This window comes from Barbus barbus, assembly GCF_936440315.1.
Source record: "Barbus barbus genome assembly, chromosome: 13".
Lineage (NCBI taxonomy): Eukaryota > Metazoa > Chordata > Actinopteri > Cypriniformes > Cyprinidae > Barbus > Barbus barbus.
The window spans coordinates 21,559,711-21,584,339 of NC_136741.1; the positions used below are offsets into that span (position 1 = coordinate 21,559,711).

Sequence of the window (24,629 nt, forward strand, 5' to 3'; positions counted from 1 at the left end):
TATTAATCGAATTTAAAAGGTTTTTGTGAAAACTGACTAAATATAAAATAACACTGGCTGAGTGAAAAACGCACCTTTTTTTTTTTTTCTTAAACGAGTTTGGAATGTTTGGAACGTCATGAGGGAGAGTAAATGATGATTAATTTTTGGGTCAACAATCCCTCAAAAATAATCACAGCACTGTGTCTTTATTACAAAGTCAAAGCAACTACCGATTTTGTGGAAAGAAACTCAGTGCATGTACATACAGATATCTGTACATAAAATATAACAAGTCTCTTAAAAACGTACAGTTGTATATTTACAGTGCTACATGAGGAATAAGATGAAGCTTGCCATGTAGTCTAGTTTGAAACGAACAAAACAAAAATGAGCCAAACAAAACCCTTAGTACAATCGATTGGTCCATCTTTTTTGTATTTTTCTTTTTGCGTTGAGAGTCGATTGTCTTAGGTTTTATCTCATAACTGAAAAGGAAAGAAAAATGCTAAATGTCCATAGAGCAGCCAAAACATTTTCATAGACGAACTGCTGCATACCGGTTCCTCTTTGAACCTAAGAGACTGTCATAGTGCCGTTTCTTCTGGAGACGCTGTCGAAAGGCAACCCTAACTCTCTGTCGTCAAAGTCCTCCGTGACGTCGTTATGTAGCAGCTCATAATTGGAGTGGTTGTGAGCTGCCATGCCGTTTAATACAGGGCCGTTCCTCTCGTCCTTCCTGATGGACACGGCCAGTGTCGCCAAGCTGATGCTAACGTCCTTAAAGGCGTGCAGCAGGAAGATGCCCACGATAATCGTAAAGAAGCCGCTCAGTGTGCCGATGATGTCATCGGTGCCCATGTGTTCCCATTCTTTGAACAATATGGCAGAGCAGGAGAGCACTGAGGTGGTGAAGAAGACGTAATAGATGGGCGTCACCAGGGATGTGTTAAAGATGTCCAGTGCTTTGTTCAGGTAATTAATCTGTGTACTAACACAAGCTATCAGGCTCAGCAGCAGCAGCCAGGCCAAAGGGTTTCGCAACACTGGCTTCCCAGCGATGGCCTCCTTAATGGTGATGCCCAATCCCTTCACGCAGGAAACAGACAGAGCACCAATCACAGAGCAGATGGTGATGTAGATCAGGATGTTTGTTTGCCCTTGGCGTGGGCCCAATACGAAGATGAAGATGAGTGCTATGATGATGACGGCTGTCGCGAAGACCACGAAGCCTGGAGAAAGATGAAAGAAAAGATAAGAATTAGTTATATAAAGCAATCAAAAGATTCAGAAGAATCCCCGAAGAAACACACATTTAGTATTCATATGAATACGTCTACAACTGTTCAAAAGTTTGGGAAAAAAAGAAACTTACATTCTGCATTAAATTGATCAGAAGTGATAAAGACTTTTACACTGTTAATTAAATGCTGTTATACTACGGGGCCGTTGAATGCTTGAATCTGATTGGCTGACGAACGTTCTGAGGTGTGCAATTATTTTCAGGGAAACGCACGGCGAACGTAGTTCCAGGCAGCTTTCTTGACCGCATTACAGTTCCATATCACTTCGCATCGTTGTCAGCGCTGCCCTGACGATTTTATCAGTTAGCCTAGTGTAGCAACTTAAAGGCTACACATGACATTTCTCACTAGCGAGGTAATAACAGGGCTGCATCTTAAAGCAGACTTACAGTTTAGAGACGGTGCTTCAGAACACTGTTGAGGGACACACAGAGGTAGCCTAATTCATACAAGCTCTCTCTCTCTCGGTTTCTCTTTCTCTGTGTCTCTGTCTCTCTCGCTCTCTTTCTAATAACTTCATTATTAACTGCATTAGTCTGCTATCAACGGCTCAAGCCTCCATTGCCAGCTTTAAAATGACGTTTTGGAACTAGCAAAAGAGTCGTTGGATGAGATGCGGAAGAAATAATCCTACTCACAATAGCGATTTAAGTAGAAAAACCGGACGAATCCCTTGAAATATATAATCTGATCGATGTCTTGAGGTGTGGCAACCGTAGTATAAGCGGAATAATTGACTCCGGACCGTTGAATTATTAGAAAAATAATGCACACCGAGGTGTAACGGCCGCATCACCACCTCGGGTGTGCATTATTTTTCTAATAATTCAACGGCCCGTCGTCAATTATTCCTTACTTCTTTAATTTTTCAGAATCCTGAAAAAATTTATGACCATTCCCACCAAAATATTAAACGGCACATCTCTTTTCAACATTAACAAAACAAATGCCTTGAACACCAAATCAGCATATCAGAATGATTTCTGAAGGATCATAAATTACATTTTTAAATATATTAAAATAGAAAAAAACTTTTTTTCTAACAGTGTTCTTGTTACACACTACATGCACTTACAATAGTAATAGCATAAGTTATGCATAATTACATGCAAGTAACCCTACTCCTAACCCTATAGTAGGTACATGTTGTTAATTTATATTACCCAGTTCTCAAATGTATAATTATTACACTGTAACAAGGACAACCCAAACATTTTTTGATCCCAAACTTTTGAATGGTTGTGTAACTGCAATATTTCACTAATCAAGACCACAATAATGCATACTGATATTAAAGAAGCAGAATTACTCAGAAACACTGCTGAATAAAAACAAGTTATTCACATTCCAAGGGCCAGTTGCATAAATAAAGCCACTATGTGAAGTGAAGTGACATATGGCCAAGTATGGTGACCCATACTCAGAATTCGTGCTCTGCATTTAACCCATCCAACGTGCACACACACAGCAGTGAACACACACACACTGTGAACACACACCCGGAGCAGTGGGCAGCCATATTGCTGCGGCGCCCGGGGAGCAGTTGGGGGTTCGGTGCCTTGCTCAAGGGCACCTCAGTCGTGGTATTGAGGGTGGAGAGAGCGCTGGACATTCACTCCCCCCACCTACAATCCCTGCCGGGCCGAGACTCGAACCCACAACCTTTGGATTACGAGTCCGACTCTCTAACCATTAGGCCACGACTTATGTATAACCAGACTTACTTTTTAATTCAAATTAGAGCAGTCTATCCATTTGATTTAAAAAAGTTAAGACCAGTTGAAACGAATACTAGTCTAAGCAGTTTATGCAACTGGACCCAGGAGGTCCTTCATTGTGTTTACATGTTATAGCTTACCTGGATCAACCAGTTTTTTAGCCATGTCTTCCAGGCTGTCAATCTCCTCCTCTTGAGGCGCATGTATCACCATGGTAGTGGAGCCCAGGATACTGAGCAGACAGCCAAGCTTCCCGTGCAGGTTAAGCCTCTCTGTCAGGAAATACGAGGACAGTACCGCACTGCAAAAACATACACGCCCTTAAAGGTTTACCCAAAAATAAACATTCTGTCTTTATTTACTCACCCTTAATTAAAAGTACTGTAGTTTTTTGTAAAATAATAATAAAAAAAGCTTTCCTCCCCCCCCATATTTTAGAGATTGCATATTTAATATCTATAATAACCTTTTTGATTCCAAGGCCCACCATTATTCACAAAAAGTGTCCAGGTGTTCATGCTTTACTGATTTTTTTTTTTTGGCTATTATTTTACTTTAAAAAATCTACCCGATAAAATATTATAGAGCATTCCTAGAAAAATTTATTTTCATAAAACATGAAAATGTATTAATTTCATGACTTTTCCAGGTTTAGAAATCCCATAAAAATTATGCAGATTTTTTAAGAAAGTTGCAACCCTGGTTCCTTGTTTTAGAGTGGGTGAATTTATATTTTTTATATTTCTATTTTAGTTTAGATTATTTTAATGCTAGGTTTGTTGTGAATATAAAGTAGGTTAGCTGAGACTTTGTGAACTATGTTGAAGCTGGTTTTTGTCCTTTTGAGAATTTAATACCTTTTAACACTTTGGCATTGAGCATCACAAAATGCAACACTTTGTGAAGCTGATGCTTGCAACGACTAAGATTAAGGTCATACTTGGTTTAAAAACAACAAAAAAGGAAACCACAACAATTACTGCTAGACCACCCACTTGAATCACTATGGTTCTGAGTGTTCCACCTGCTGTCCCATTAAAATGTATTTGCACATTAACAATAAACAGGTTTTTATAATTCTGAGAAATTCACCAAAGGTTTACAGACCTGACTAGCACGCTGAGAGCCCCGAGAGGAGTGACGAGGGTGGCAGGAGCGAAGGCGTATGCAGCGAAATTGGCGGCTTCGCCGGCCCCCACTGTCAAAGCAGACAGAATTCAAATAGTTGCTTCCAAGAAGCTGAGCAACAAACATAATAAATATATATTGTACGAACAGCTGCTTTGAGTTTGTCTTTAAAATGAAAATGAGTTCATCTGTAATCTGTGTCACTCACTTGATAACAAGCCAGCCCACCAAAGCCATTCTTTTAAGTATGCATGACCTCCTTGGCCTGAAAAGTGAGATGATTCATTATTCCTCATTGTTCAACAATATGTCAGCAATATTGTGTACACATTTGCTATAATTAAATTGCACTGCATATCATATATCGGCCACCCTGCTCTCTAGATGTCAAAAAAAAACTCATTGATGACTACTTGGTACAAACATTATAATCCCTCAAAAATTATTGTAAATGTCAACAGTTAAACAACTAAATTGCTACAAGGTTAAAGGCAAATGACATCACTGTTTACCAACACTGAACTTTGTATCAATGCTAAACAGAGGGTCAATATTTACTTAAGCTCTACAGGTCGCATTTTGAAATACACTACTTTTTATTACAATTAAAAAAAAATAAAAAATCCCTGAATCGGCAAAGATGAATTTTCAACATCACATGACTCTTCAGAAATCATTCGAATATGTTGATTTGCTGCTCAAGATGCATTTATCATTATTATCAATGTTGAAAAACAGTTGTGATTTTTTTTTCAGGATTGTTTGAGAAATTAAGTTCAAAATAACAGCATTTATTTGAAATACAAATCTTTTGTAACATTAAAAGTCTTCACTGTCACTTTTAATCAATTTCATGCATCCTTAATTTCTTTAAAAATAATTGATGTCAAACTTATGAATGGTAGTGTAAGTTTAAAAAAATTATTAATTATTTCAACTATATAAAGAGTGAATTATTTATTAAATGAAAAATGGTTTATTTAAATACCTATTTGTGTGTAAATATCAAACATTTACTGAAAGAAAATTATACACTACAGGTACATCTCAAAACTACAAACTTTTTCAAGAAGTGAAACTTTCATATATATTTTATATTCATACTATGTAAAGTAAAACATTTCAAAAGTTTTTTGTTTTAATTTTGATGATTAGAGCTTACAGCTCATGAAAGTTAAAATCCAGTATCTCAAAATATTTTAATATTTATATTTGAGTTTCATTAAATGACCATCCCCACAGTATAAATTCAGGGTCTCTCTTGTTCTTTGAAACCACAATAATGGGGAAGACTGCTGACTTGGCAAAGGTTCAGAAGACAATCATTGACACCCTCCACAAAGAGGGTAAGTCACAGAAGGTCATTATTGAAAGGAGTGGCTGTTCACAGAGTGCTGTATCAAAGCATATTAAATGCAAAGTTGACTGGAAGGAAGAAATATGTTTGTTGTCTGACAACCGAATAATGCCATCACATAACTGGAATGAATAAAACAAACTTGACACTTTATAAAAGTGAAAAGCAATTAGTTATAGTTTTTTTTTTTAAAACAGTGAGACTTATGTTTGTTGTCTTTAATAAATGACGAGTTCATACAGGGTTAAATATCTCAGTATGGTGAATTCAATGTCATGGTAACAGAGTTAATCATTTATAAAAAAGTGTGCAGCAAGTGATCTGTAGTGCTGCACCTTTACGTTTAAACAATGACGGCTACAGAGCAGGTGTGTCTGGATAAAACATCTCAATCATTTTCCCACCCATATCAGTTAAACCTCTCTGACAGAGCTAGCTGTGTTTGTTTTCTTGACACCACTAGATCAAAAGCTTACAAATAGAAACATACCTGCCCGCATAGAGCCCTTCCTGGCCAGTCGAAGGAGTCCTTTCTTCTTTAAGATGAAACTACCGCCAATAAATATACTGGAACTTATAGCCAAAGCGAGGCCTATATAGAAATCGTACTTTCCTCTGTCTTGACCCATAGTGTTGTCGGTTGAGTTTCCTCTCCTCACATTGACATAAACACACCAAAGATTCAGTCCAGAGGAACAATCCTGGCCTAGTGCAAAACCTGGAAAGAAAAATAAAAAATTACAAATCATAATCTTGGAATTAAGTTCCAGTAAGTTCCTAGTTGAAAAAAAAGCATATACCATTTTTAGAAGAAACACCACACACATTGCAGCTCATCAAATCTGAGGATACATTCATGACAACACACACACACACACACTGCTCTGAGGGAGAATGAAGAATGATAGTGTGTGTAATGCACAATAAGTGACATGTCATAAGCAGTACAGGAAATGACACACAGTGCTAGTAGCTACATGTCTTGACATTAGGAAAATATTATCCGCACTGGGTTCAGCCTAGTGATAAAGACTCCCTTTGTTCAAAACCTCCATGACTTCCGTCTATTCCATCCAATGAAAGTGAATGGTGACTGAGATTGTCATTGTGCATCTCTGTCTGTGTGTGTGTTCACGGAAGTTAAGCATTTAGGTTTAAATCAATGGTGAGTGAATAATGACAGAATTATCACTTTGGGTGAACTAGCCCTTTAAGTCGCGAGACACGAGCATACAGCTGATCTAGCAAAGTTTACAGTACAATTAGTGACTCAAGTATAAACCAGTTATCTTATGAGAGCCAGCGTTTGTTTGTCACAACAGTAGGCGAGATCTTCTTGACATGATGACAATTACCTTATTCATACAGCCAAACCCAGCCGGATAGCCTAGCCAATTAGCTCAATAATTCACAGCAACACACACGCGTGGCTAACGGAGGTTATGAAGTCATTCACAGTAACGTTACCTAGCTGTTTTCCTGTGATCAGCTCGACATCGTGTCCAGTCACTGAGATCTCACGGTTTTGACTTTCACATTTTCTCGCGACCATGAAATCCAGACACGATGTTGACGCGAACCCATGTAGATCCACCTACACAGTAGCGATGTCCGATTCGTTCTTTTGAGTCGGACCTTTTCAACCGAATCAATCGTTCAACAAACAGTCTGAACAATTCTTCCATAAATATGATTTTTTTTTTTTTAATGGCCAAAGTGAAAATATACAAGAACAATTGCAAATGCACTGACTTAGTATAGTTAATTTAACTAGAAATTATAAGCATACATTATACAATAGATAAATAATAAAGAACATAAAAAATAAAATATTGCATTTCGATAAGATATACTGGATCCTTTAACAAAAAAATAAATTAAAAACGCTGCGCACGTTTACCATAAACCATATGCCGTAATTACCATGACGTAAAAGAATCACTGAATTGTTCAAAAGAGCCGAAGAGCGGCAGTGAATCGAATCAGTACAGCGGGCGCACGCGCGGAATCTCTCTTTTGATTGGTCATTTGTCGTCTTACGTCTTGTTAAAGTCGTCTTCTCATGCGTAAACCGCGTTTTGATCATCATTGTGAAAATGAGTTGTAGTTATAAACATAATAAATCTGAAAAGGTCCCCTCCTTACTAAATATCAAAGTGTAAAAGTGCTTTATGTTGAGCTAGTGACGTAGATGCACATAGGTAAACGTCGAGTCAGGTGCAGTAACCAGAAATAAACTACAGGACACTAAAACAACTTCTATTCTACAGCTAATCAAAACAAATATACAAGGCAATGTTGTAAATTATAAACATACGTGAAGTATGTTCTTAGTATGCAATATGTGAAAATATAGGGGTGAACACCTCGATAGATTGTACAAGCACACAAACTCTTTCGGGTCTGTTTTCATCCGGCAAACATTTGCACCGTTTATTAAAGAATAAAATCGCTTACAATAAAACGTTAAAGATATTAAAATGGTAAACTGTAAATACAACAAAAATACACTTATGGGAACTTACTCTGGGATTAAAATGATTTCAGTTGTTTGGTGGGAAGGGATCAGGATGCAGGAAAATCCTTCGACTAGGAAGCCAACTGTTGTGTGCAAAGGTAAGGAAAACAGCCCCTGCTGACCGTCATCTTGCCATGCTTTCAATTACATTAAATTATTGATGGTAGACTGACCAAAACAGTCACCATAGAGTTATTCCAGACGGAAATCCTGCCAGAGTTTATTTTTATATAACATGGAAATCATTCATATTTTTATTTTATATTCCCCTGGTTAAGTTAATATTTTTTTCAACAAATGTTACGTTTTAAAATGTGGGCATTAAAACCGAGACAACCTAATTATATTAGCAAAAATTCAAGATAAAAATTAATAAAACATGTTTATATATACAGTATGTTGGAGAAATTGTTTTATCCATGGCTGGCAGCTCAAATAAATAAATAAATAAATATATAGCAGAATAGCAGAGGCCAGGATGACACAGGAGGTGAACGTCACATAGTAAATGGCCTCAAACATGTTAGAGCTGAAGCTCTCCAAGGCTTTGATGTAGGTGAACTGAATCAGAATACTGACTACGAGAATTCCCAGGAAGAGGTGAAGTGCTCTGCTATCATTTGCAGGTGTTTCACTGAAGGCCTCCTGAGCAGCCAGTCCCAGAGCTTTGCTGCTGGGCACAGTGAAACTGCCAAGGAGAGAACAGATTCCCACATACACCATAATGTTGGATTTTCCGTGAGCTGGAGAAAGCCAGCCGATCAGAATGATCAGTGATAGGACCACCAGTGAGATGTAGACCAGGAACACTGAAACATGAATGGAAAGATCAGAATTTTTTTTGATAATGTTTGTTTTTGAGAGCGAGTTAAGGATATTCCTCCACACGTGATGATGAAGCAGGACTAAGAGATTTCCTACAAAACAAATGGAGCTTTAAATGTTAAGTGCCATCATTGCTATACAAAAGCATTATTGCTATATTGTTTTTGATTTGAACTGAACCAACACTAAACTGACTTTATCTAAACAAAGACACGGTTGTCATTTAGAGCTGCTTTACAGAAGAACCTGAACCGTCTCTATAGTTGAGTTTTCATAATTGATTCTGCTATTTTTCCTGTTTATTAATGCGAAGCTGCTTTAACACAATCTGTACTGTAAAAAGCACTAAACAAAGAAAGGTGGTTTGTGCTTTTTACAGAAAAGAGTTGCAGATGCTCTTATTCAAAACAACCTACTTGAGATTTGTAGGGATAGCCCTTTTCAAAAGTGAGGTACGAGTGTTGTTTTCTCAGTCCTACTTCCTATACGGATAGTTCACCTCAAAAACAAATATTTGTCATGATTTCTCATGCTTGTATTGTTTCAAACCTTTTTTCTTCAGCAGAGCATGAACGATGATATTTTAAATACTGTTGGTAAGAAAACAGTTTTGGTTTCCATTGACTTTAATTGTATGTCTTGTGCATAAAATAGAAGTCAATATGAACTGAAACTGTTTGGTATACCAACATTCTTTCGCAACCGTTAAACCACCAGGCTACCACCAATAATAGATCCACCAGACATGTTTTTCAAACCTGGGTCCATCAGTCTCCCCTCTAGTTCTGCTCTTGATGTGACATTTTCATACTTGGGTGAGTGAATGATGAGCACAACCGAACCACAACAGCACAAAGCGCAGCCAAGTTGAGATTGAGATCTTCCTGAAGACGCCATGATGCCAGAACAGCCCTGATTAATGATGAAAAAACAAAATGACATATCACTTCACAGTAAAGGTGTCCTGATATGCTAATATAAATGTGACATAAATGTCAAATGTTGTTGTTGATGTAATAATTATTTTGAGATTGCTCAGACTACTGCATCAAATACATTTAAATTAGTGTAGAACACCTTGTATATAATATAATATAGAAATTCACCCAAATAAGACACCAAGGGCTCCAAGGGGAGTGACCACAACTGCGGGGGCAACATTGTATGCCAGAAAATTTCCTATTTGTCCTACAATCACTATAAAAAAGGCATTAATACACACTTTAAACAATGTGAATTTAATTTATTTGCAGTAGTAGAGGAATGACTCACTTGCAAGTGCACCATACCACACACAGTCAGGCAGGTAAGTCCCACCTGTAATAACATACAGGAGTAGATCATTCATTAAATATTAAATCTGGGCTGTTTTATCTGGACAAGAAGTGAAACTGTTTTTGAACAAAATATGTGGAATTATGGTCCTCTGATGTGAAATACCTGATTTGCGGGCTCGCAGTATCCCCTTTTTCTGGAGCACAAACGTGGATACATTGATAAAACTGGACACGACAGCAATCACAACACCAACGACTGGGAATGAAGCCTCGTCCATGAATGTATGCGGTTTCATGGACAGTCAGTGTCAGTCTTTATTTTACTAAACTGATGAAGCCTTCATAGGCCTGTTATGTTGTGGACTCTGTTATTCTAGAAAGGCACACAAACAAATGAACCGATGCACATTACATCCCGGAAGTTCATTCCCTGGAGTTACTTGCCAAACTAACGACCTCTACTGGTTCAGACAGAGAGAGGGCTAAACAATATCTAAAAAAGAGTAATCTAACAGATAAAGTTATACGCGTTTAAATAAAAAGAGTACAATTATATTTCAATATGTTGTATTCTTTGCATCATCTGAGTTTCATCATGCCTGTAACGTGAGTTTTAAGCTGTTTACAGCATCATTTACAGCAGGTGGCGCTGTAGTATTAAAAGAGACTTAACTTACATCTTTTATTTTATTTACATTTATTTTATTCATGCTAATTTACAAAAAAAAATCAGGGGCCATCTTCATATTTGGTTAATTTTTTTTAAATTAATACTTTACTTTGACTTTAATACTATGGTAAAGGTAATATGAAAAATATGGATAATAATAACATTACTGTTTTGGCAAATTATTTTATTCATAAATGCAACAACAACAACAACAACAAACTCTCTCTTGTATTTGCAGAAGGAATTGATCATCTCCAAGTCCCTAAAAGTTATGACAAATTTTTTAATCCTATTTGGAATAGGTTTTTTTTTTCAGGGTTTATTAAGGTTTGTATTTCATTTAAGCAATAATAATAATAATTAAAAATATATATTTTGATTAAAAATTCTTACTTTAAATTATTTTAACCAAAACAAGAGTATTTTAAACATGATTTCATGAGTTAGGCTAACCTGTACACTTTATAAAACTTTATAAATTAATTTACCACCCTTTAAAAAATACAAAAATCAAACTTTTCCTCTTATTCTTGTGTAATGTTACTCATGCTATTTTATGAGCTCATATTAATTATGAAACTATATTGAATAGTTGTACTTTTAATAATAATTTTTTCAAACATCATGATCATAAAAAGGAACCTAGTGTAATAAAAAAGGAAATAAAATGATAAAATACATATATTATGCTTCAACTCCCCATATCCTCCTGAGACCCCCCCCCCCCCCCCCCCCCCCAAAAAAAAGTGTTGTGGATTTTGTATTTTTTCATGTCATTACATTGTTTAGACCATAAGAAAAAAATTGAAAAATAACATTTTTGAAAAATTATATTTGATTCATATTTTTTCTATGTCCTCTGTAGAGGACACAAGGACTCTAGGCATGAATAGACATCAAAAAGGCAAAAACAATGGGATTTTATTTTAAATCACCAATCAATTTTTAGGTTTCAGGATTTTTTTATTCTAAACTTTGTTTAAGGATGATTCTCAACTATGTTACAAAATATATAACAAAATTATTTGATATACCATTTTTTGTTTTATGCAGTATGTGTGTAGAACTTTCCATAAACTGGTTTTCCCATTAAACACTGTGTATCTATACTGTATCTAATTTGCATATTAAAGTGTTGCTTTTGGGACAGCATGTTGAAAAAAGAATTGTCATAATGGGAGTAATAAACGACCAGATTTTCATAATAATATCTAATATTTCATAAGACAATTAATAAATAATTTATTTTCCTATTCAATTGTTATGTCTTCCAAAATGCACAATAAACATGCTTTTAGTCCTGGCGTCCTCCACAGTGGACATGTATGAAATGATGTCCTGTTTCATAACAGGAAGTCATATTTTAATTAGAAAATTCATAACATTTTCCTGAGATGTTGCTTTATGACAAACAATTAGAAAATGATTCAGATTTAAATGACAATTACAAAATATAATCATATTTCCATAAGGATGTAAAATGCTTCACTAAATTAAATTTAGCCATCTTTAAAGACCTAGGAGAGGGTATGGTCATGGTGAAACTTCCAATCATTTAGTATCTCTATAAAGCCCTGAATGTGCTCTGTACAGGACATCCAGACTTACAACTGTGTCATGTGAGGTCTCAGAGAAATTCACTGAAATAGAATGTCCACTACAGAGGTAAAAACTCCATAGCTGGGTCTCAGGAGGATATAGGTAAGTCTAAGCAAAAATACATATTTGTATTTTATAGTTTATGCGTTAAAACGAAATGTACATAATTTGATACATTTTCATTTTAGTGAACGTCATGCTCCACGTGTGTCCATCCCAGCCTGTGATTGGCCATGCGGCGTCCCGCCCCCCGTTTGTTGTACGTCATCTGATTCTTCTTGTTTGGCTGCCGATGCTGTCAGTCAACCCACGACATGGCCGACATTAAAGTGCAGTAAAGCTGGTGGTAGGGCCGAAGAAGCAAGGATTCGATAAGACATCCAAACAGGTAAAAGATGCGTTGATTCCGTAATGACTTCTAGGACAGGAAAAGAGCTGGTTTGCGGTATTAATAGGTTGTGGTGTGTTCAAGCATAGCTGGTCAATGCGCTGTCTTTTAGCTGCTAGCGGTTCAATCAACAACACACCGATCACAGATAGCAACCTGCAGCGTTACAGCAACATCTGTTGATTAAAAAACAACAACATATTTTACTGACATCTGCATGTTGACTCGGATGATTAGATATGGATAGGAGAATATGACCAAGCCAACACCCAGTTCGTTTTTATAAATTATTTCAGTGATGCTCTCCTGTTCGATCAGGTGTGGATGCTTTAACACAGTACCGCGATCATATTTTAATCATTTTGAATAATGTTATGTTCATATTTTATTGCTAAAAGGGCTCATTTGTTGATTTTATGAACTGTGGAAAGAGGTGGAAGACGCATTATAACATTTCAAGGTTGACTCAGGCTTGAAGGTGGACAGTTCATACAAAAAATTAAACATATGCCAATATCTACAGATCCTTATGTTATTCCAAAGCCATATGACTTTATGGAAGACAAAAGGGGAGATTGTGAAGAACACGTTGAGCAGTGACAATGAGCGCTGACTAAATATGTCAAACCTCATTAAGGACACAATATCATAATACGTTAATACTGTTTGTGAACTTATATTTCAAGAATTGGTTTATTCAAGTCACAAAATCAGTGTTGGTGATTCTTGAGTTCATTGAATCAGGGATTCAATCTCAGTGGTTAACTGCTAACTTGAGGGTAAGATTATCAATGAATAACTTAAATTGCAGTGTTTTTTCTCCATCAGATAAATTCATATGACTGAAAAGAATGAAAAGACTTGGTACCGAAATATTGTGAACTATTTTGAATTTAGGTACGTTGTGAGGCATAATATTTTCAGACACAGTTCATTTAATGGGAAACATTCTTCAAAAACTCTTAATTTATATGAATTTTGCAAAGAGCAGATTTTGCACGTGGAGTGAATTATCCCTTTAATTTCTAGATGTTTAAGAAACATTTTAAACAGTATTATACTTCATGTGGAATGAATGGATACTTCTGAATTTGGCTATGAAAATGGTTCCCAATTATCTGAAACTGCCAGATTGCATCATGAACTAGAGACTGTACTGTGCTGCACTGAACAACTGCGCCTTTCGGAAAATCCAAACGCAAATAATCAATATAAAAAACTGGGGTGGGGGTAGTTATTTTAATGAGATATAGATAGCATGACGTGATTTGTTTTGCTGGTCAGAGCTTCACAGTGTTAACTTGTCGTTTGATCTGTGAATGTGTCTCTTTAGGGAAGGCTGCATCTGCAGCCTGGACAGCCGAGGGAAGGATGCCGTCTCCATCTTTTTCCCTTGATGCCCAGCTGCGCTTCCATGACAAATGGCTGAAGATAGACTTGCAGGTAAATTTTGGAATGAATTTGGCCGTTGGTTCAAATATAGTCCTTAATGCTAAATATAGAGTGTTGATGTTTTTTAGAGGGCAGGGATTTGTTGAAGTACCCATGCGAAAGCTATTTGGTTGCACTATTGGTCAACATGTACATCTGTTTAGCTGTGTTCAGAGACACAGGCAGTGTGCTACCCAAGCTTCTGCAGAAACAGGAATCAGGAATAGTTTGTTTGACACTGGAAATCCTTTGAATCTTGTTTCTCGGTGAGTGCTGATGCTAAGTGGAAATAGATGGATCATTTCTACTGGTCAGTAGCATATTAAAAGTATTGCTTAAGGTTTTAAACTGTTGAAAAGCTTGTATTGTGTGCGTTTTTTAAACACTGTTCCCTTAGCAATGGGATAACAGCATTTCAGTCAATGTGCCTTGCTGTCAGAGCTCTTTAAGCGAACAGAAGTCTCTTTATGCTTATTTTTCTGGCCTCCTGTTGGTGTTTACAGGGTAACTTCTCATGCGGCCTGATTGTATGATTATTATGAGGTTGCCAGAAGTCTGGGTCCCTTTTTGTTAGTGAGAAGTATAAAAGTTATTTATATATATATCTGTCAAACGATTAATCGCATCCAAAATAAAAGTTTTTTTTTTACATAATGTGTGTGTGTACTGTGTATATTTATTATTTAAATATAAATACACATACATGTATATATTTCAGAAAAATATGCTATGTTTATATATTTATATATAATCTAATTTATATGAACATGGAAATATTTTCAAAATATATACATGTATGTGTGTGTATTTATATATACATAATAAATATACACAGTACACACACATTGTCACGATTAATAGTTTGACAGCACTTCATTCAACAATTCATTTAAATTTCGATTCACAAGCTTGCGATTAGTTTCAATTACGATCTTGATTCAGTTCGATTTTATATTGATTTACTCATCAATCAGATACAGTACCTTTTTTTGAAAGAAAAAGATCTCTCTCAGCTAATGCTGTGAACTGTACAATAACCCTTTTCAGCTAGTACAGTACTATATTAAAGTGATTACACAGCAATTTTATTTCTCTCCAGCCTGCCCAAATCTGAAAATGATGGTTTCCCATTATATGTCATTTTTACATTTTTCTTTTGTCACACCAAACAGATTGGCCTATACAAATGTGACATTTGCTAAATTAAGATGCAGGTAAATGTGCTATATTGCTATATTATTATTATTATTATTATTATTATTGACATCTTGTTTGCAAAAAATATAAGGGAAAATTCATGTGCTGTGAATAATTGTATAACAGATTCTGTTTCAAAACACTGGATGAATTTAGTACAGATTCCTGGTAGTAGTGAAGTGATGTTTTATGAAATCAGCACCCCAAAATGCTGTTTATGTGTATCTGTGTGTGTGTGGGTCTCTGTGACATTTGTCTAGAGTATTGCTCAAGGTACTGAAGCTGTTATTAGCATCAGCTTGGTAGTTGTGAAAGTCTCTCTGCTCTCTACAGTTTAAAGTCTGGTGTCTCGATTAATTTTTGACATTTGAAACTTGAGTCTGGGCTCTGAATTTCAGTAATTATTGCTAAGTCCTCAGTGAGCCTTTAGTGCCATTTTAATGGGCTGACTAGTTGGCCAAAATAGAAATGTTACAGATGCTAATGGTCAGATACTAATGGTTGTTAGTAACATACAGTACTTTATATGCAGTGTTGGGTAAGTTACTTTCAAAAAGTAATTAATTACAGTTACTAATTACTTCATCAATATTGTATTTAAATTACTTTACTAATTACTCTATCTGAAAAGTAACTTAGTTACTCAATAAGTAACTTAATTATTCAAATCGCTAATTAGGCTACATCTTAAAATCCCTATAAACCTTAATAGAAATTAAACTCTATATTCTTTCAGTTCGAGTCAAACATAGAATAGTTTAGCCTTTTAGCTTTAAAACAACTGTAATACTTAAACATTTTTATGAAAAAAATGTAACCACCTTTGGTTAACAAATAGAAATACTCTGCAAAATATCTGAATAACAAAAAGGCTTAAAAGTTAAACAATACATTTCAGTTTGGCAAGATGTTCAGGAAAAACCCAACTAGTAAAATCTGTACAGGTTTATGTCAAAATAACACGTTAACTAATGTAGGAAAGAATAAATTACAGAAATGATCTTCTCTGCTGAATAATGTCAGATCGCGCTGTTCTTATGAGGTAAATTTCTCATAGCAGGTCTTCTTTCAAAAATGATGAATATTAGATGATTTTTTTTCTTTCTTAATATTTTACTTTTTTTTTGTATCTAGGTGAGGGCATATGCGCGCAGGTGACTGCATATAATGAGCTCAGACACGGGAAAGACTGTACCTTGCTTTAGTTTCATACGGATTGCATAATCAGAAACATTAGTTTTTAATTTGAATTCGTTCAAGTGTCAAGTAGACACTTCAAGATTTTTAGATTCTATTGATTTTAGTCTTATATGTATCTGAGTCAGAGCCGGCGCCAGGGCACCTCCATCAGTGGGGCATTTGAATTTCTGGGGGGGGGGGGGGGTTCGGGGTGGGATGGGAAGCGTGCAATCTGTGATTGCGTGCAGTTTCTGACGCTCGCTAAAGCGTGCAATCGCTTTCTTATGTGCGCTGTTTTACCGGTTTCACTTTCGCTTTCGAAACGATCACGTTCAGCAAGAAGGGGAGAGGATGGAAAGTGGGGGCACCGTAACTCTGCCCGCGAATGCCCCCTCTTGGTGCCGGCCCTGATTTGAGTATTTAAGGTTTCTCTGTGAATCAGGAAAATCTGAAAGTGAACGCACCCGCACGCGGAGGGTTAAAGCCGCTGCATTCAATATCTTTAGACGGTAAATTTAGATTTCAAATTCAATATTGCTTTTAGAACTGTTGAAATTATTTACTGTATGTAACGCAAGTACTTTATAAGTAACTGTAATTAAATTACCTAAAAATGAACAGTAATCCCTTACTTTACTTTTTCAGTGGATAAGTAATTTAATTACAGAAACGCGTTACTTAGTAACGCGTTACACCCAACACTGTTTATATGTAAAATAAATTAATGTTTTTAGTTAAATCTTAGGTCTATAATTAATTGAAAAAGATTATACGGCATAAAATGGCTGCCCACTGCTCCGGGTGTGTGTTCACGGTGTGTGTGTGTTCACTGCTGTGTGCACGTTGGATGGGTTAAATGAACAGCACGAATTCCGAGTATGGGTCACCATACTTCACTTATAATATTATCTCTTCTGTGTTACAGCGAGCCTTCTCTCCTGAAGGACTGAGCGAGATGTGGAATGAGATGGTGAAGGATGGAGAGATTGCCTTTGACCGAGAAGAATCAGTCCATCCAGGTAAAAAGCCACATTGCCCTGGAATTCTAATGGATTACAATAAATTATTGAAGTTAGATTCTTTTCTTAAAGCTTTTTAGTTTTCTAAAATTTGTAAAATTTTTCAACTTCTCAGAGGACTGTGCTGATTGCACCCTAAAGAAAGATGATACAAACGATAAGGAAAAGAAGGAAGAGGAGGAGGTAGTGGCGGCTTCATCTTTCCATCACTCCATCATTGAGATGTGGGACTGGGGGAGGCAGCCAGGTGGGTGGTGATATTTAATGACATGCCCTGGGTTCAAATAGAGAGTGCTGAACTCAGCATGCTGATTACTGCATCCGCTGACTGTCATCTTGCACGGTCATCCCACTCACACATCATTGGCTTAATCTGCATAGGATTTCCCACGTGCAGAAATACTTTTTGAAACCTATTTCAACATCTTATTCTCTGTTTTATTTAGTTGCATGTTAGGGGTATGCGATATATATCGTCTGCGATTTAATATCTTAATTGTTGTTTTAACAATGTGCAATTTGACAATATAGAGTATTTTGCAAAAACCAAACAGTGCACGTGCGCATTTAGCGTTCTTTCACTGCATGATTCTGTCTATTAAAATGCATTAAGAATGATCGCAAAATTCAAGATATGGGGGCAGAAAATTTATATATTTACGTTTCATGCCGTTTTTTTCTTCAAAAATAAGCATGATTACAAATGTGGTATTGATTTTATACAAGTTCAATAAACAATAAGGTAATATTAAGAGATTTACGTTTTAGACACCATATTGCCTGTTTTTGCTCCATTTTGCCGACAAGAAATAATTACAAACAGCTACAGCACTGTTTTGCATCTTTGAGCAACATGACAGTGCTTTGTTCCTGAATGAATCAACCGTTAAATGATTCGGTTCAGTCGCAATGACTCACTCATTAACAGTAACTTTCTGCCACCTACTGGTGGCTTTAATTTCACATTTAAAATCTATTTTCATTTTTCAAATAATTTTAAATATCAGTATTCAATGTCAAGAAATGTCAAAAAATTATGCAATTCTTACTGGTTAAAGCACTCCATGTCCCTCTGAGCTGCATTAAATAGTGTGTAAATGCATCTAAATGCCACTTGAGATGCAACTTCTGCAAAAATAAATTTTGATGATACTGGTTTTATTTGTTTGGTAACAACCTAAATGTGAATTATCTTAATTGACTGATTAAATGTAACAATTTGACTCAAAAGATGTACACTTTTAGAAAACAAATGGCTTTATTAAAGGTAAAAATCAATTTAAACTTAAATGAAAAGATTAATTAATCACCAATGTGAACTGACCACACAGAATATGAAGAACATCAAAAACTGCAGCTGTCCACGGTAGTCAGATATCAGCACAATAACACGCTGCAAAATAGTCTAATTATCGTTATCGAAAAAATTCCCCCAAAAAATAGATATAATTTTTCAATATTGCACACCCCTAGTTGCATGGTGTCTAGATGGTTTAAAAAGGAGGACCATGTCCTGTGTTTTAGGTATATATGTTTAGTGTTGGAGAAAATTGCTTTGTAACCAATCACAAAATTGAAAAAGACAATTTTTTTGACATCATCTCCCTCCATATCTCCAAATCCAATCAACAACCAATGCATAGAATCAAGTCCCCACCATCCTTTTTTTTTTTTTTTTTTTTTTCAATAATCTTTTTCACTCACATTTGTCACCGTACAGAAGAAAAGATTCATTACCACTTCCGTTTCATCTTTGAGTATTACTAAACTTCAGCAACTATCATCCTGCATCTAATCATACACATTACACAACACCCCCAACTTCACACGTTCTTCTCCCTCCTCAGCACATGACATCTAAGTGCAAACCCTTGAGCAGTTTCTCATCAGCAAAGTGCTGTAATGTAGGATAGCAGATGGATTTGCCACATCTAAATGTGGACCAGTTATTCAGCCCTGTCACCACGCAGGTGACCTACTCCTCCTCTGGCAGACACGCACACAGTGTGTGTTGCACTGCATGTGTTTCGGTTTGTGTGTGTGTGTGTTTTCTGGTTGGCGCATGAGGTGTTTGGGGCTCGGGTGACTGTACATACTGTCTGTGTGGTTATTTTTGCCCAGTGTGTGGTTGTAGGCCCTGTGTGTTTACAGACAGGCCTAGGTGGAGCAGCTTTCTGGTGGGTGGTGATAAGAACATGTTGATGGGAAGCCATATAGGCCCCCTATGAACATCACATGGTAGTAGAGCGGGTGCAGTCCAACACATCACCTCAGCAGGATTTCCTATAACATCCTATTGCAATATACTATGTCCATAACAGTGTTTACAGAATTTTGTTTTCGCATTTATGGAGCCTATCCACCCTGTATTTAGTGATGGAAACACAGAGCTATACCACGGTATTTTAAGAGATTTGAATTTATATACAAGGTTTTTGCTTAATACTCCAATTTAAACTACTGTTCAAATGTTTGGGATCAGTAAGATTATGCTTTTGAAAGTATTTTCTGTTCACCAAGGCTGCATTTATTTGATCAAAAATGCTGTAAAACAATACTATTGTGAAATATTACAATTGTAATATACTTTGATGGCAGAACTATATTTTCTGCAGGCATTAACTCCAGTCTTCAGTGTCACATGATCCTTCAGAAATCATTCTGATATGCTAATTTTGTGCACAAGAAACATTTCTTATTTTTACCAATGTTGAAAACAATTTCTCAGCTTAAAGATATTTTTCGACCTTGTAATTTATCAAAATGTAACAATTTGGTTTTCTGATGTAAACCGTAGACAACTGCAATGCTTTTTTTATTTTTATATTTTTTTCCCGGGGTTGTATTGATGGATAGAAAGTTGAAATAAATAGCATTTAATAAAATATAAATATTTTGTAACATAAAGGTCTTTGCTGTCACTTTTGATCAATTTATTGTATTCTTGCTGAATAAAAGTATTAATTAATAATAAAAAAAAAATAAATAAAAAAAACCTTACTGACCCCAAACCTTTAAAGTGTAGATTTAATTCAGTGAATAATGCGAAGGACAAAGAAAGTATTAATTTTATTTCCCAAAAAATAAAAAACTGTTCTGACCCCAAACTGTAGAGTAATTCAAAGAATAATGTGAAGGACAAAGAAAGCCTATTTTTTTTTTTTTTCACTGAATGTCAGGACTATAGAGAAATGAATGGATTAATTTTATTTTTTTAATTTATTCCTCATATAAAATAAAAGCACTGCATCAGATGTTAATTTATTCTCACACAGATTGAAAGTCAAAGATAGGAATTTTCAATGGGGGTTTTTTTTTTTTCTTAGTTTTTCTTTTGTAAAATAGCCTGTAAATGTTAAAGTGAATTTTGATCTGGATCATCTGACCCCTGAAAGAGAGCAGTAGAAGAGTCCTATCATTTCCTGTCATCTCTCCATTGTTGGAGAGCAATAAAAGTGGTGGTGAAAAAGAGGACATTTACTGATAGCAGCACCAACTGTTATACTAGCAGCATATTATTGAATTGCAGGAAATGAACAAGTGCTTTTTAGGTTCTGTGGGAGCCTGTTTAAAGCAAAATAAATAGTCAAATAGCTATGTGGAAGTAAAAGCCGTTCCTTTACTTATCTTTTGTGTGACATGCTCAAACACTTCTTTTTCTCACAGTACCATGCACTATAACCTCTTAGTGCTGCTGTACAGACTGCACTGCTTCGGGGCCTGTGAGGGTTAGGCAGCTTGGCTTACATAAGGCTTAAGTGGATTTCAGATCGGCTATTTTAATTCACCCCGTCTGCCTGTATGAGGCTTTTATCCAGAGGCTGTGAAGAGCTGAATGCATGCACAACCATAACAACAGTCCAGTGGAGCCAGGCAGACAGTTTCAGGCAAGCATAATGAAGGCTTTAGACTGGAATGCACTTCAAGGACTCAAATTGCAGCGAACATTGTTAGACAGCATCATTATTACTAGATCCAATTCCATATTGACTTGCATTTTGTAGACTTTGCTACTTGAGATTGTATTTCACATAAGCAAAGCATAGTTCTTAGTTAATTGGTACAACACTAAGATAAAATTAGTGCTATCATAATATCAAGAACTTGATGAAATGCTAATGCATATGCCATTAATCACACAGAGACTATTTATAACCTTTGTGTAGTCAGGGATTGGAGTTGCAAAAGTTTAAAAAGCCCACTTGAGCTGGGGCCTGTACCATGAAGCCAGATTAGCTGGCTAGTCAGCTAAATTTCAGTTTAGTTTGCACCAATCCTGGGTTTGAGGCACCATGAAAGTGGCTTGGCTTTTAGCTGCGTTCATTGCCATAGTAACTTACACTCCATAACCTGCCCCAGAGCAGGTTAGCTGTGTTCTGAGCTAGAGATCTCAAACTGAAATTGCACCAATCAGATGTGAGCAAAGTGACCCATGTCTGACACAAAAAAGTCACTCCCCCAGTTTCTCTTGCTCCAAATTAAAGGTCACTAGTACTAAAAAAATTGTCTGGCCAAAACCAAAAGTTTAGTTATTTTATATGATTTATATAATTATATGGTTTAAATTATTATTAATCCATTACACACAAGCAATTTCAGATGAACTGTTATTATAAATCATTTATTTTAAATGAATGTTAATATGAATAATGTTAATAATCTAAATAATAATAATATACAGATCGTATATAATATAAAAAAGCTGTAGAATCAATAAATAACACTGGACTGTGACCTTAAATGTTCGAGTCTCTATCGCTGTATATTTCCAACTATATAAACTAACTTAACAAGTTTCACTTGTGACTGCACTGATAAAGCAAGATCATTTCTTTTATTTGTCGTCCTTCATGAACAAGCACTTTTTTCATTGTAAATGCATTTAAATTCATCATAATCTTCAATCTCTTAACCTTTAGCAAAACCTTTAACCAAGGGAGTCGTGATTGGCTGTTCACCAGTGATGTCTCATATTCATGTGCACATGCTCCACAAACTCAGGATCTAAGCCTGAGTTGACACAGGAAGTTGATGATCGGCATCATGGAGTGGTTTGGTTTTGTCAACTTGAAACTAATCCTGTAACTCTGAATTTGTTCATCTACCATCATGGTACAGGACCCTGGTCTCTTAAATACAGTTATGATACTATGTTATGTTTTTGTAACATAAAACAAAATAGTATTCCAAGGTTAATATATAATATATTACATATTTTGGATATTTGTATATATTTTTATATTATATGAATTTAAAATATAACGGGTGATATAAAATAATATAATCCAATGTGCTTATTTTTGCCAGTATGTTATATCTAGTTATATTTACATTTATTTTGACAAATATATAATATTGTACACTATAATGACACACATCCACATTATTTTTGTAAATATTTTACATTATATGAATTTTAAAATAACAGTTGAAATAATATAATCCAATGTGCTTATTTTTGCCAGTGTGTTAGATCTAATTATATTTACATTTATTTTATGACACATGTATAATATTTTACACTAATGACATATATCCACATTATTTTTATTTTATATTAAATTATTTTATCAATCAAATGTTATATTTTTATGTATTATATACAAATCTTTAAAAAATATAACGGTTGATATAAAAATAAATAAATTATAATATAAAATATTTTGTCATTTGTTTTACTACATTAAAATAATAGTAAGAAATCTATTTAATATAGCACCTTTAAAAAATGGCTTTTTCAAAGCACTTCACAACAAAATACAGAGCAACACATTAAAAAAATAAACCTGGAATGACACTAAATAATAAAACAAGAAATTAAAAACAAAGTTAATCAAGGAAAAACAATCCTGAAGTAAAAACTTATAGTTATCATTTTATTTACTTGCATATCTCATTTTTTTTTCTTCTTTTTTTTTTTTTTTCTTTTTTTTACACAGAAACTGTAGAGATGAAGGACTGTCTGATGGCACTGGTAGATGACCAACAGAAGCTGTCTTCACAGACAGCTAAGAGCACACTCTCCGCTCTGCGCCTGAGCCAGAGACTGGTGATCCTGGAGCGCTATCTCATCTCACTCACCCACAGTATGATGGAGGAAAAGTACAAAGTGCGCTGGAAAAGTCCCCCCAGCCCTCCGCTCTCTGCCGTCGACAACAAAAGGTATGAGGAACAGAGCTTTGATTGAAATTGAATTACATTTGAAACTGCTTTATATAGAAGCAATGAAAATAATAGTGCAACATGTTTTTGTCTGTTTCCTCAGTGCTCGGCCAGTCAGTAAAGGAGTGGAGGGTTTGGCCAGGGTGGGATCAAGAGCAGCTCTTTCCTTTGCCTTTGCCTTTCTTCGCCGAGCCTGGAGATCTGGTAAGCCATTTCCAACATGGTTTGGCTAGCCATGAAACTTACTTGCACATTACCCAGCATCCATTGCCCAAAATGGGCTGTGATTACAACAGCACATCTGTTGACAAAATATTAATGGCATGTGTTCGTTAGGGCTGAACCAGAATATTCGATTATTCGAATATTCGTTGGGTGGGTTGGCATTCGATCTTCAATTTTGAGATTCGAATATCCTTTTTTTTTTTTTTTACACCTGGCATCCCCCGCGAAACGGTTCTCAACTTGTCCGCCTGGCTGAACATCTGCACCAGCCAATGAAAGACGTTCGTGCTGACCTATAGCATATATGAGCCCGCTTATATTATGAGCGCGCTTGCTGCACATCTACATTTGAAATGATGAACTTAAGCGCGCAAAAGACGCGACATGTGAACGGACCCTCTGCTATCACAAAACCGAATGCGATGCATGCGTTTTCTTTCTGTCAACTGTCCCGAGATGCGAGCGAAAGTCTTGGGTCAGCGTGCTGTAGCTCTTGTAGTGCAGACCAGATGCGCCGATATGAAGCCGCTTTGAGACCACAACGAGAGTGAAAGAGAGAAGACGCGGTCCAGCTGAATCACTCACGCTGTTTTCAAATGACTGATTTAATCTGATATTTTGTGTGGATTTATTTATTCATCTAACCTACATGC

At 35.8% G+C, this 24,629-nt stretch overlaps 1 protein-coding gene and 1 pseudogene across 3 annotated transcripts in view; one reads left to right on the forward strand and one right to left on the reverse strand.

Annotated features, from left to right (window-relative positions):
- Positions 1–91: 91 nt before the first annotated feature.
- On the reverse strand, positions 92–10,384 carry LOC306878745 (magnesium transporter NIPA2-like; annotated as a pseudogene). The gene is made up of 9 exons (XR_013785872.1): positions 10,270–10,384; positions 10,102–10,146; positions 9,936–10,026; positions 9,588–9,741; positions 5,977–6,204; positions 4,338–4,394; positions 4,109–4,199; positions 3,142–3,302; positions 92–1,211 (listed from the first exon to the last, which is right to left on the reverse strand). The product of XR_013785872.1 is annotated as a magnesium transporter NIPA2-like (transcript).
- A 1,804-nt stretch (positions 10,385–12,188) lies between these two features.
- Positions 12,189–24,629, forward strand: part of LOC306879542 (E3 ubiquitin-protein ligase HERC2-like) — a 60,008-nt gene continuing 47,567 nt past the window's right edge. For both annotated transcript variants that reach the window (XM_079432563.1, XM_079432564.1), the window contains exons 1-6: positions 12,189–12,763; positions 14,097–14,206; positions 17,496–17,589; positions 17,705–17,836; positions 23,529–23,751; positions 23,855–23,955. In XM_079432563.1, the coding sequence (XP_079288689.1) occupies positions 14,135–14,206; positions 17,496–17,589; positions 17,705–17,836; positions 23,529–23,751; positions 23,855–23,955 (622 nt within the window). In that variant the 5' untranslated portion in view covers positions 12,189–12,763; positions 14,097–14,134. The remainder of the gene's footprint in view (positions 12,764–14,096; positions 14,207–17,495; positions 17,590–17,704; positions 17,837–23,528; positions 23,752–23,854; positions 23,956–24,629) is intronic.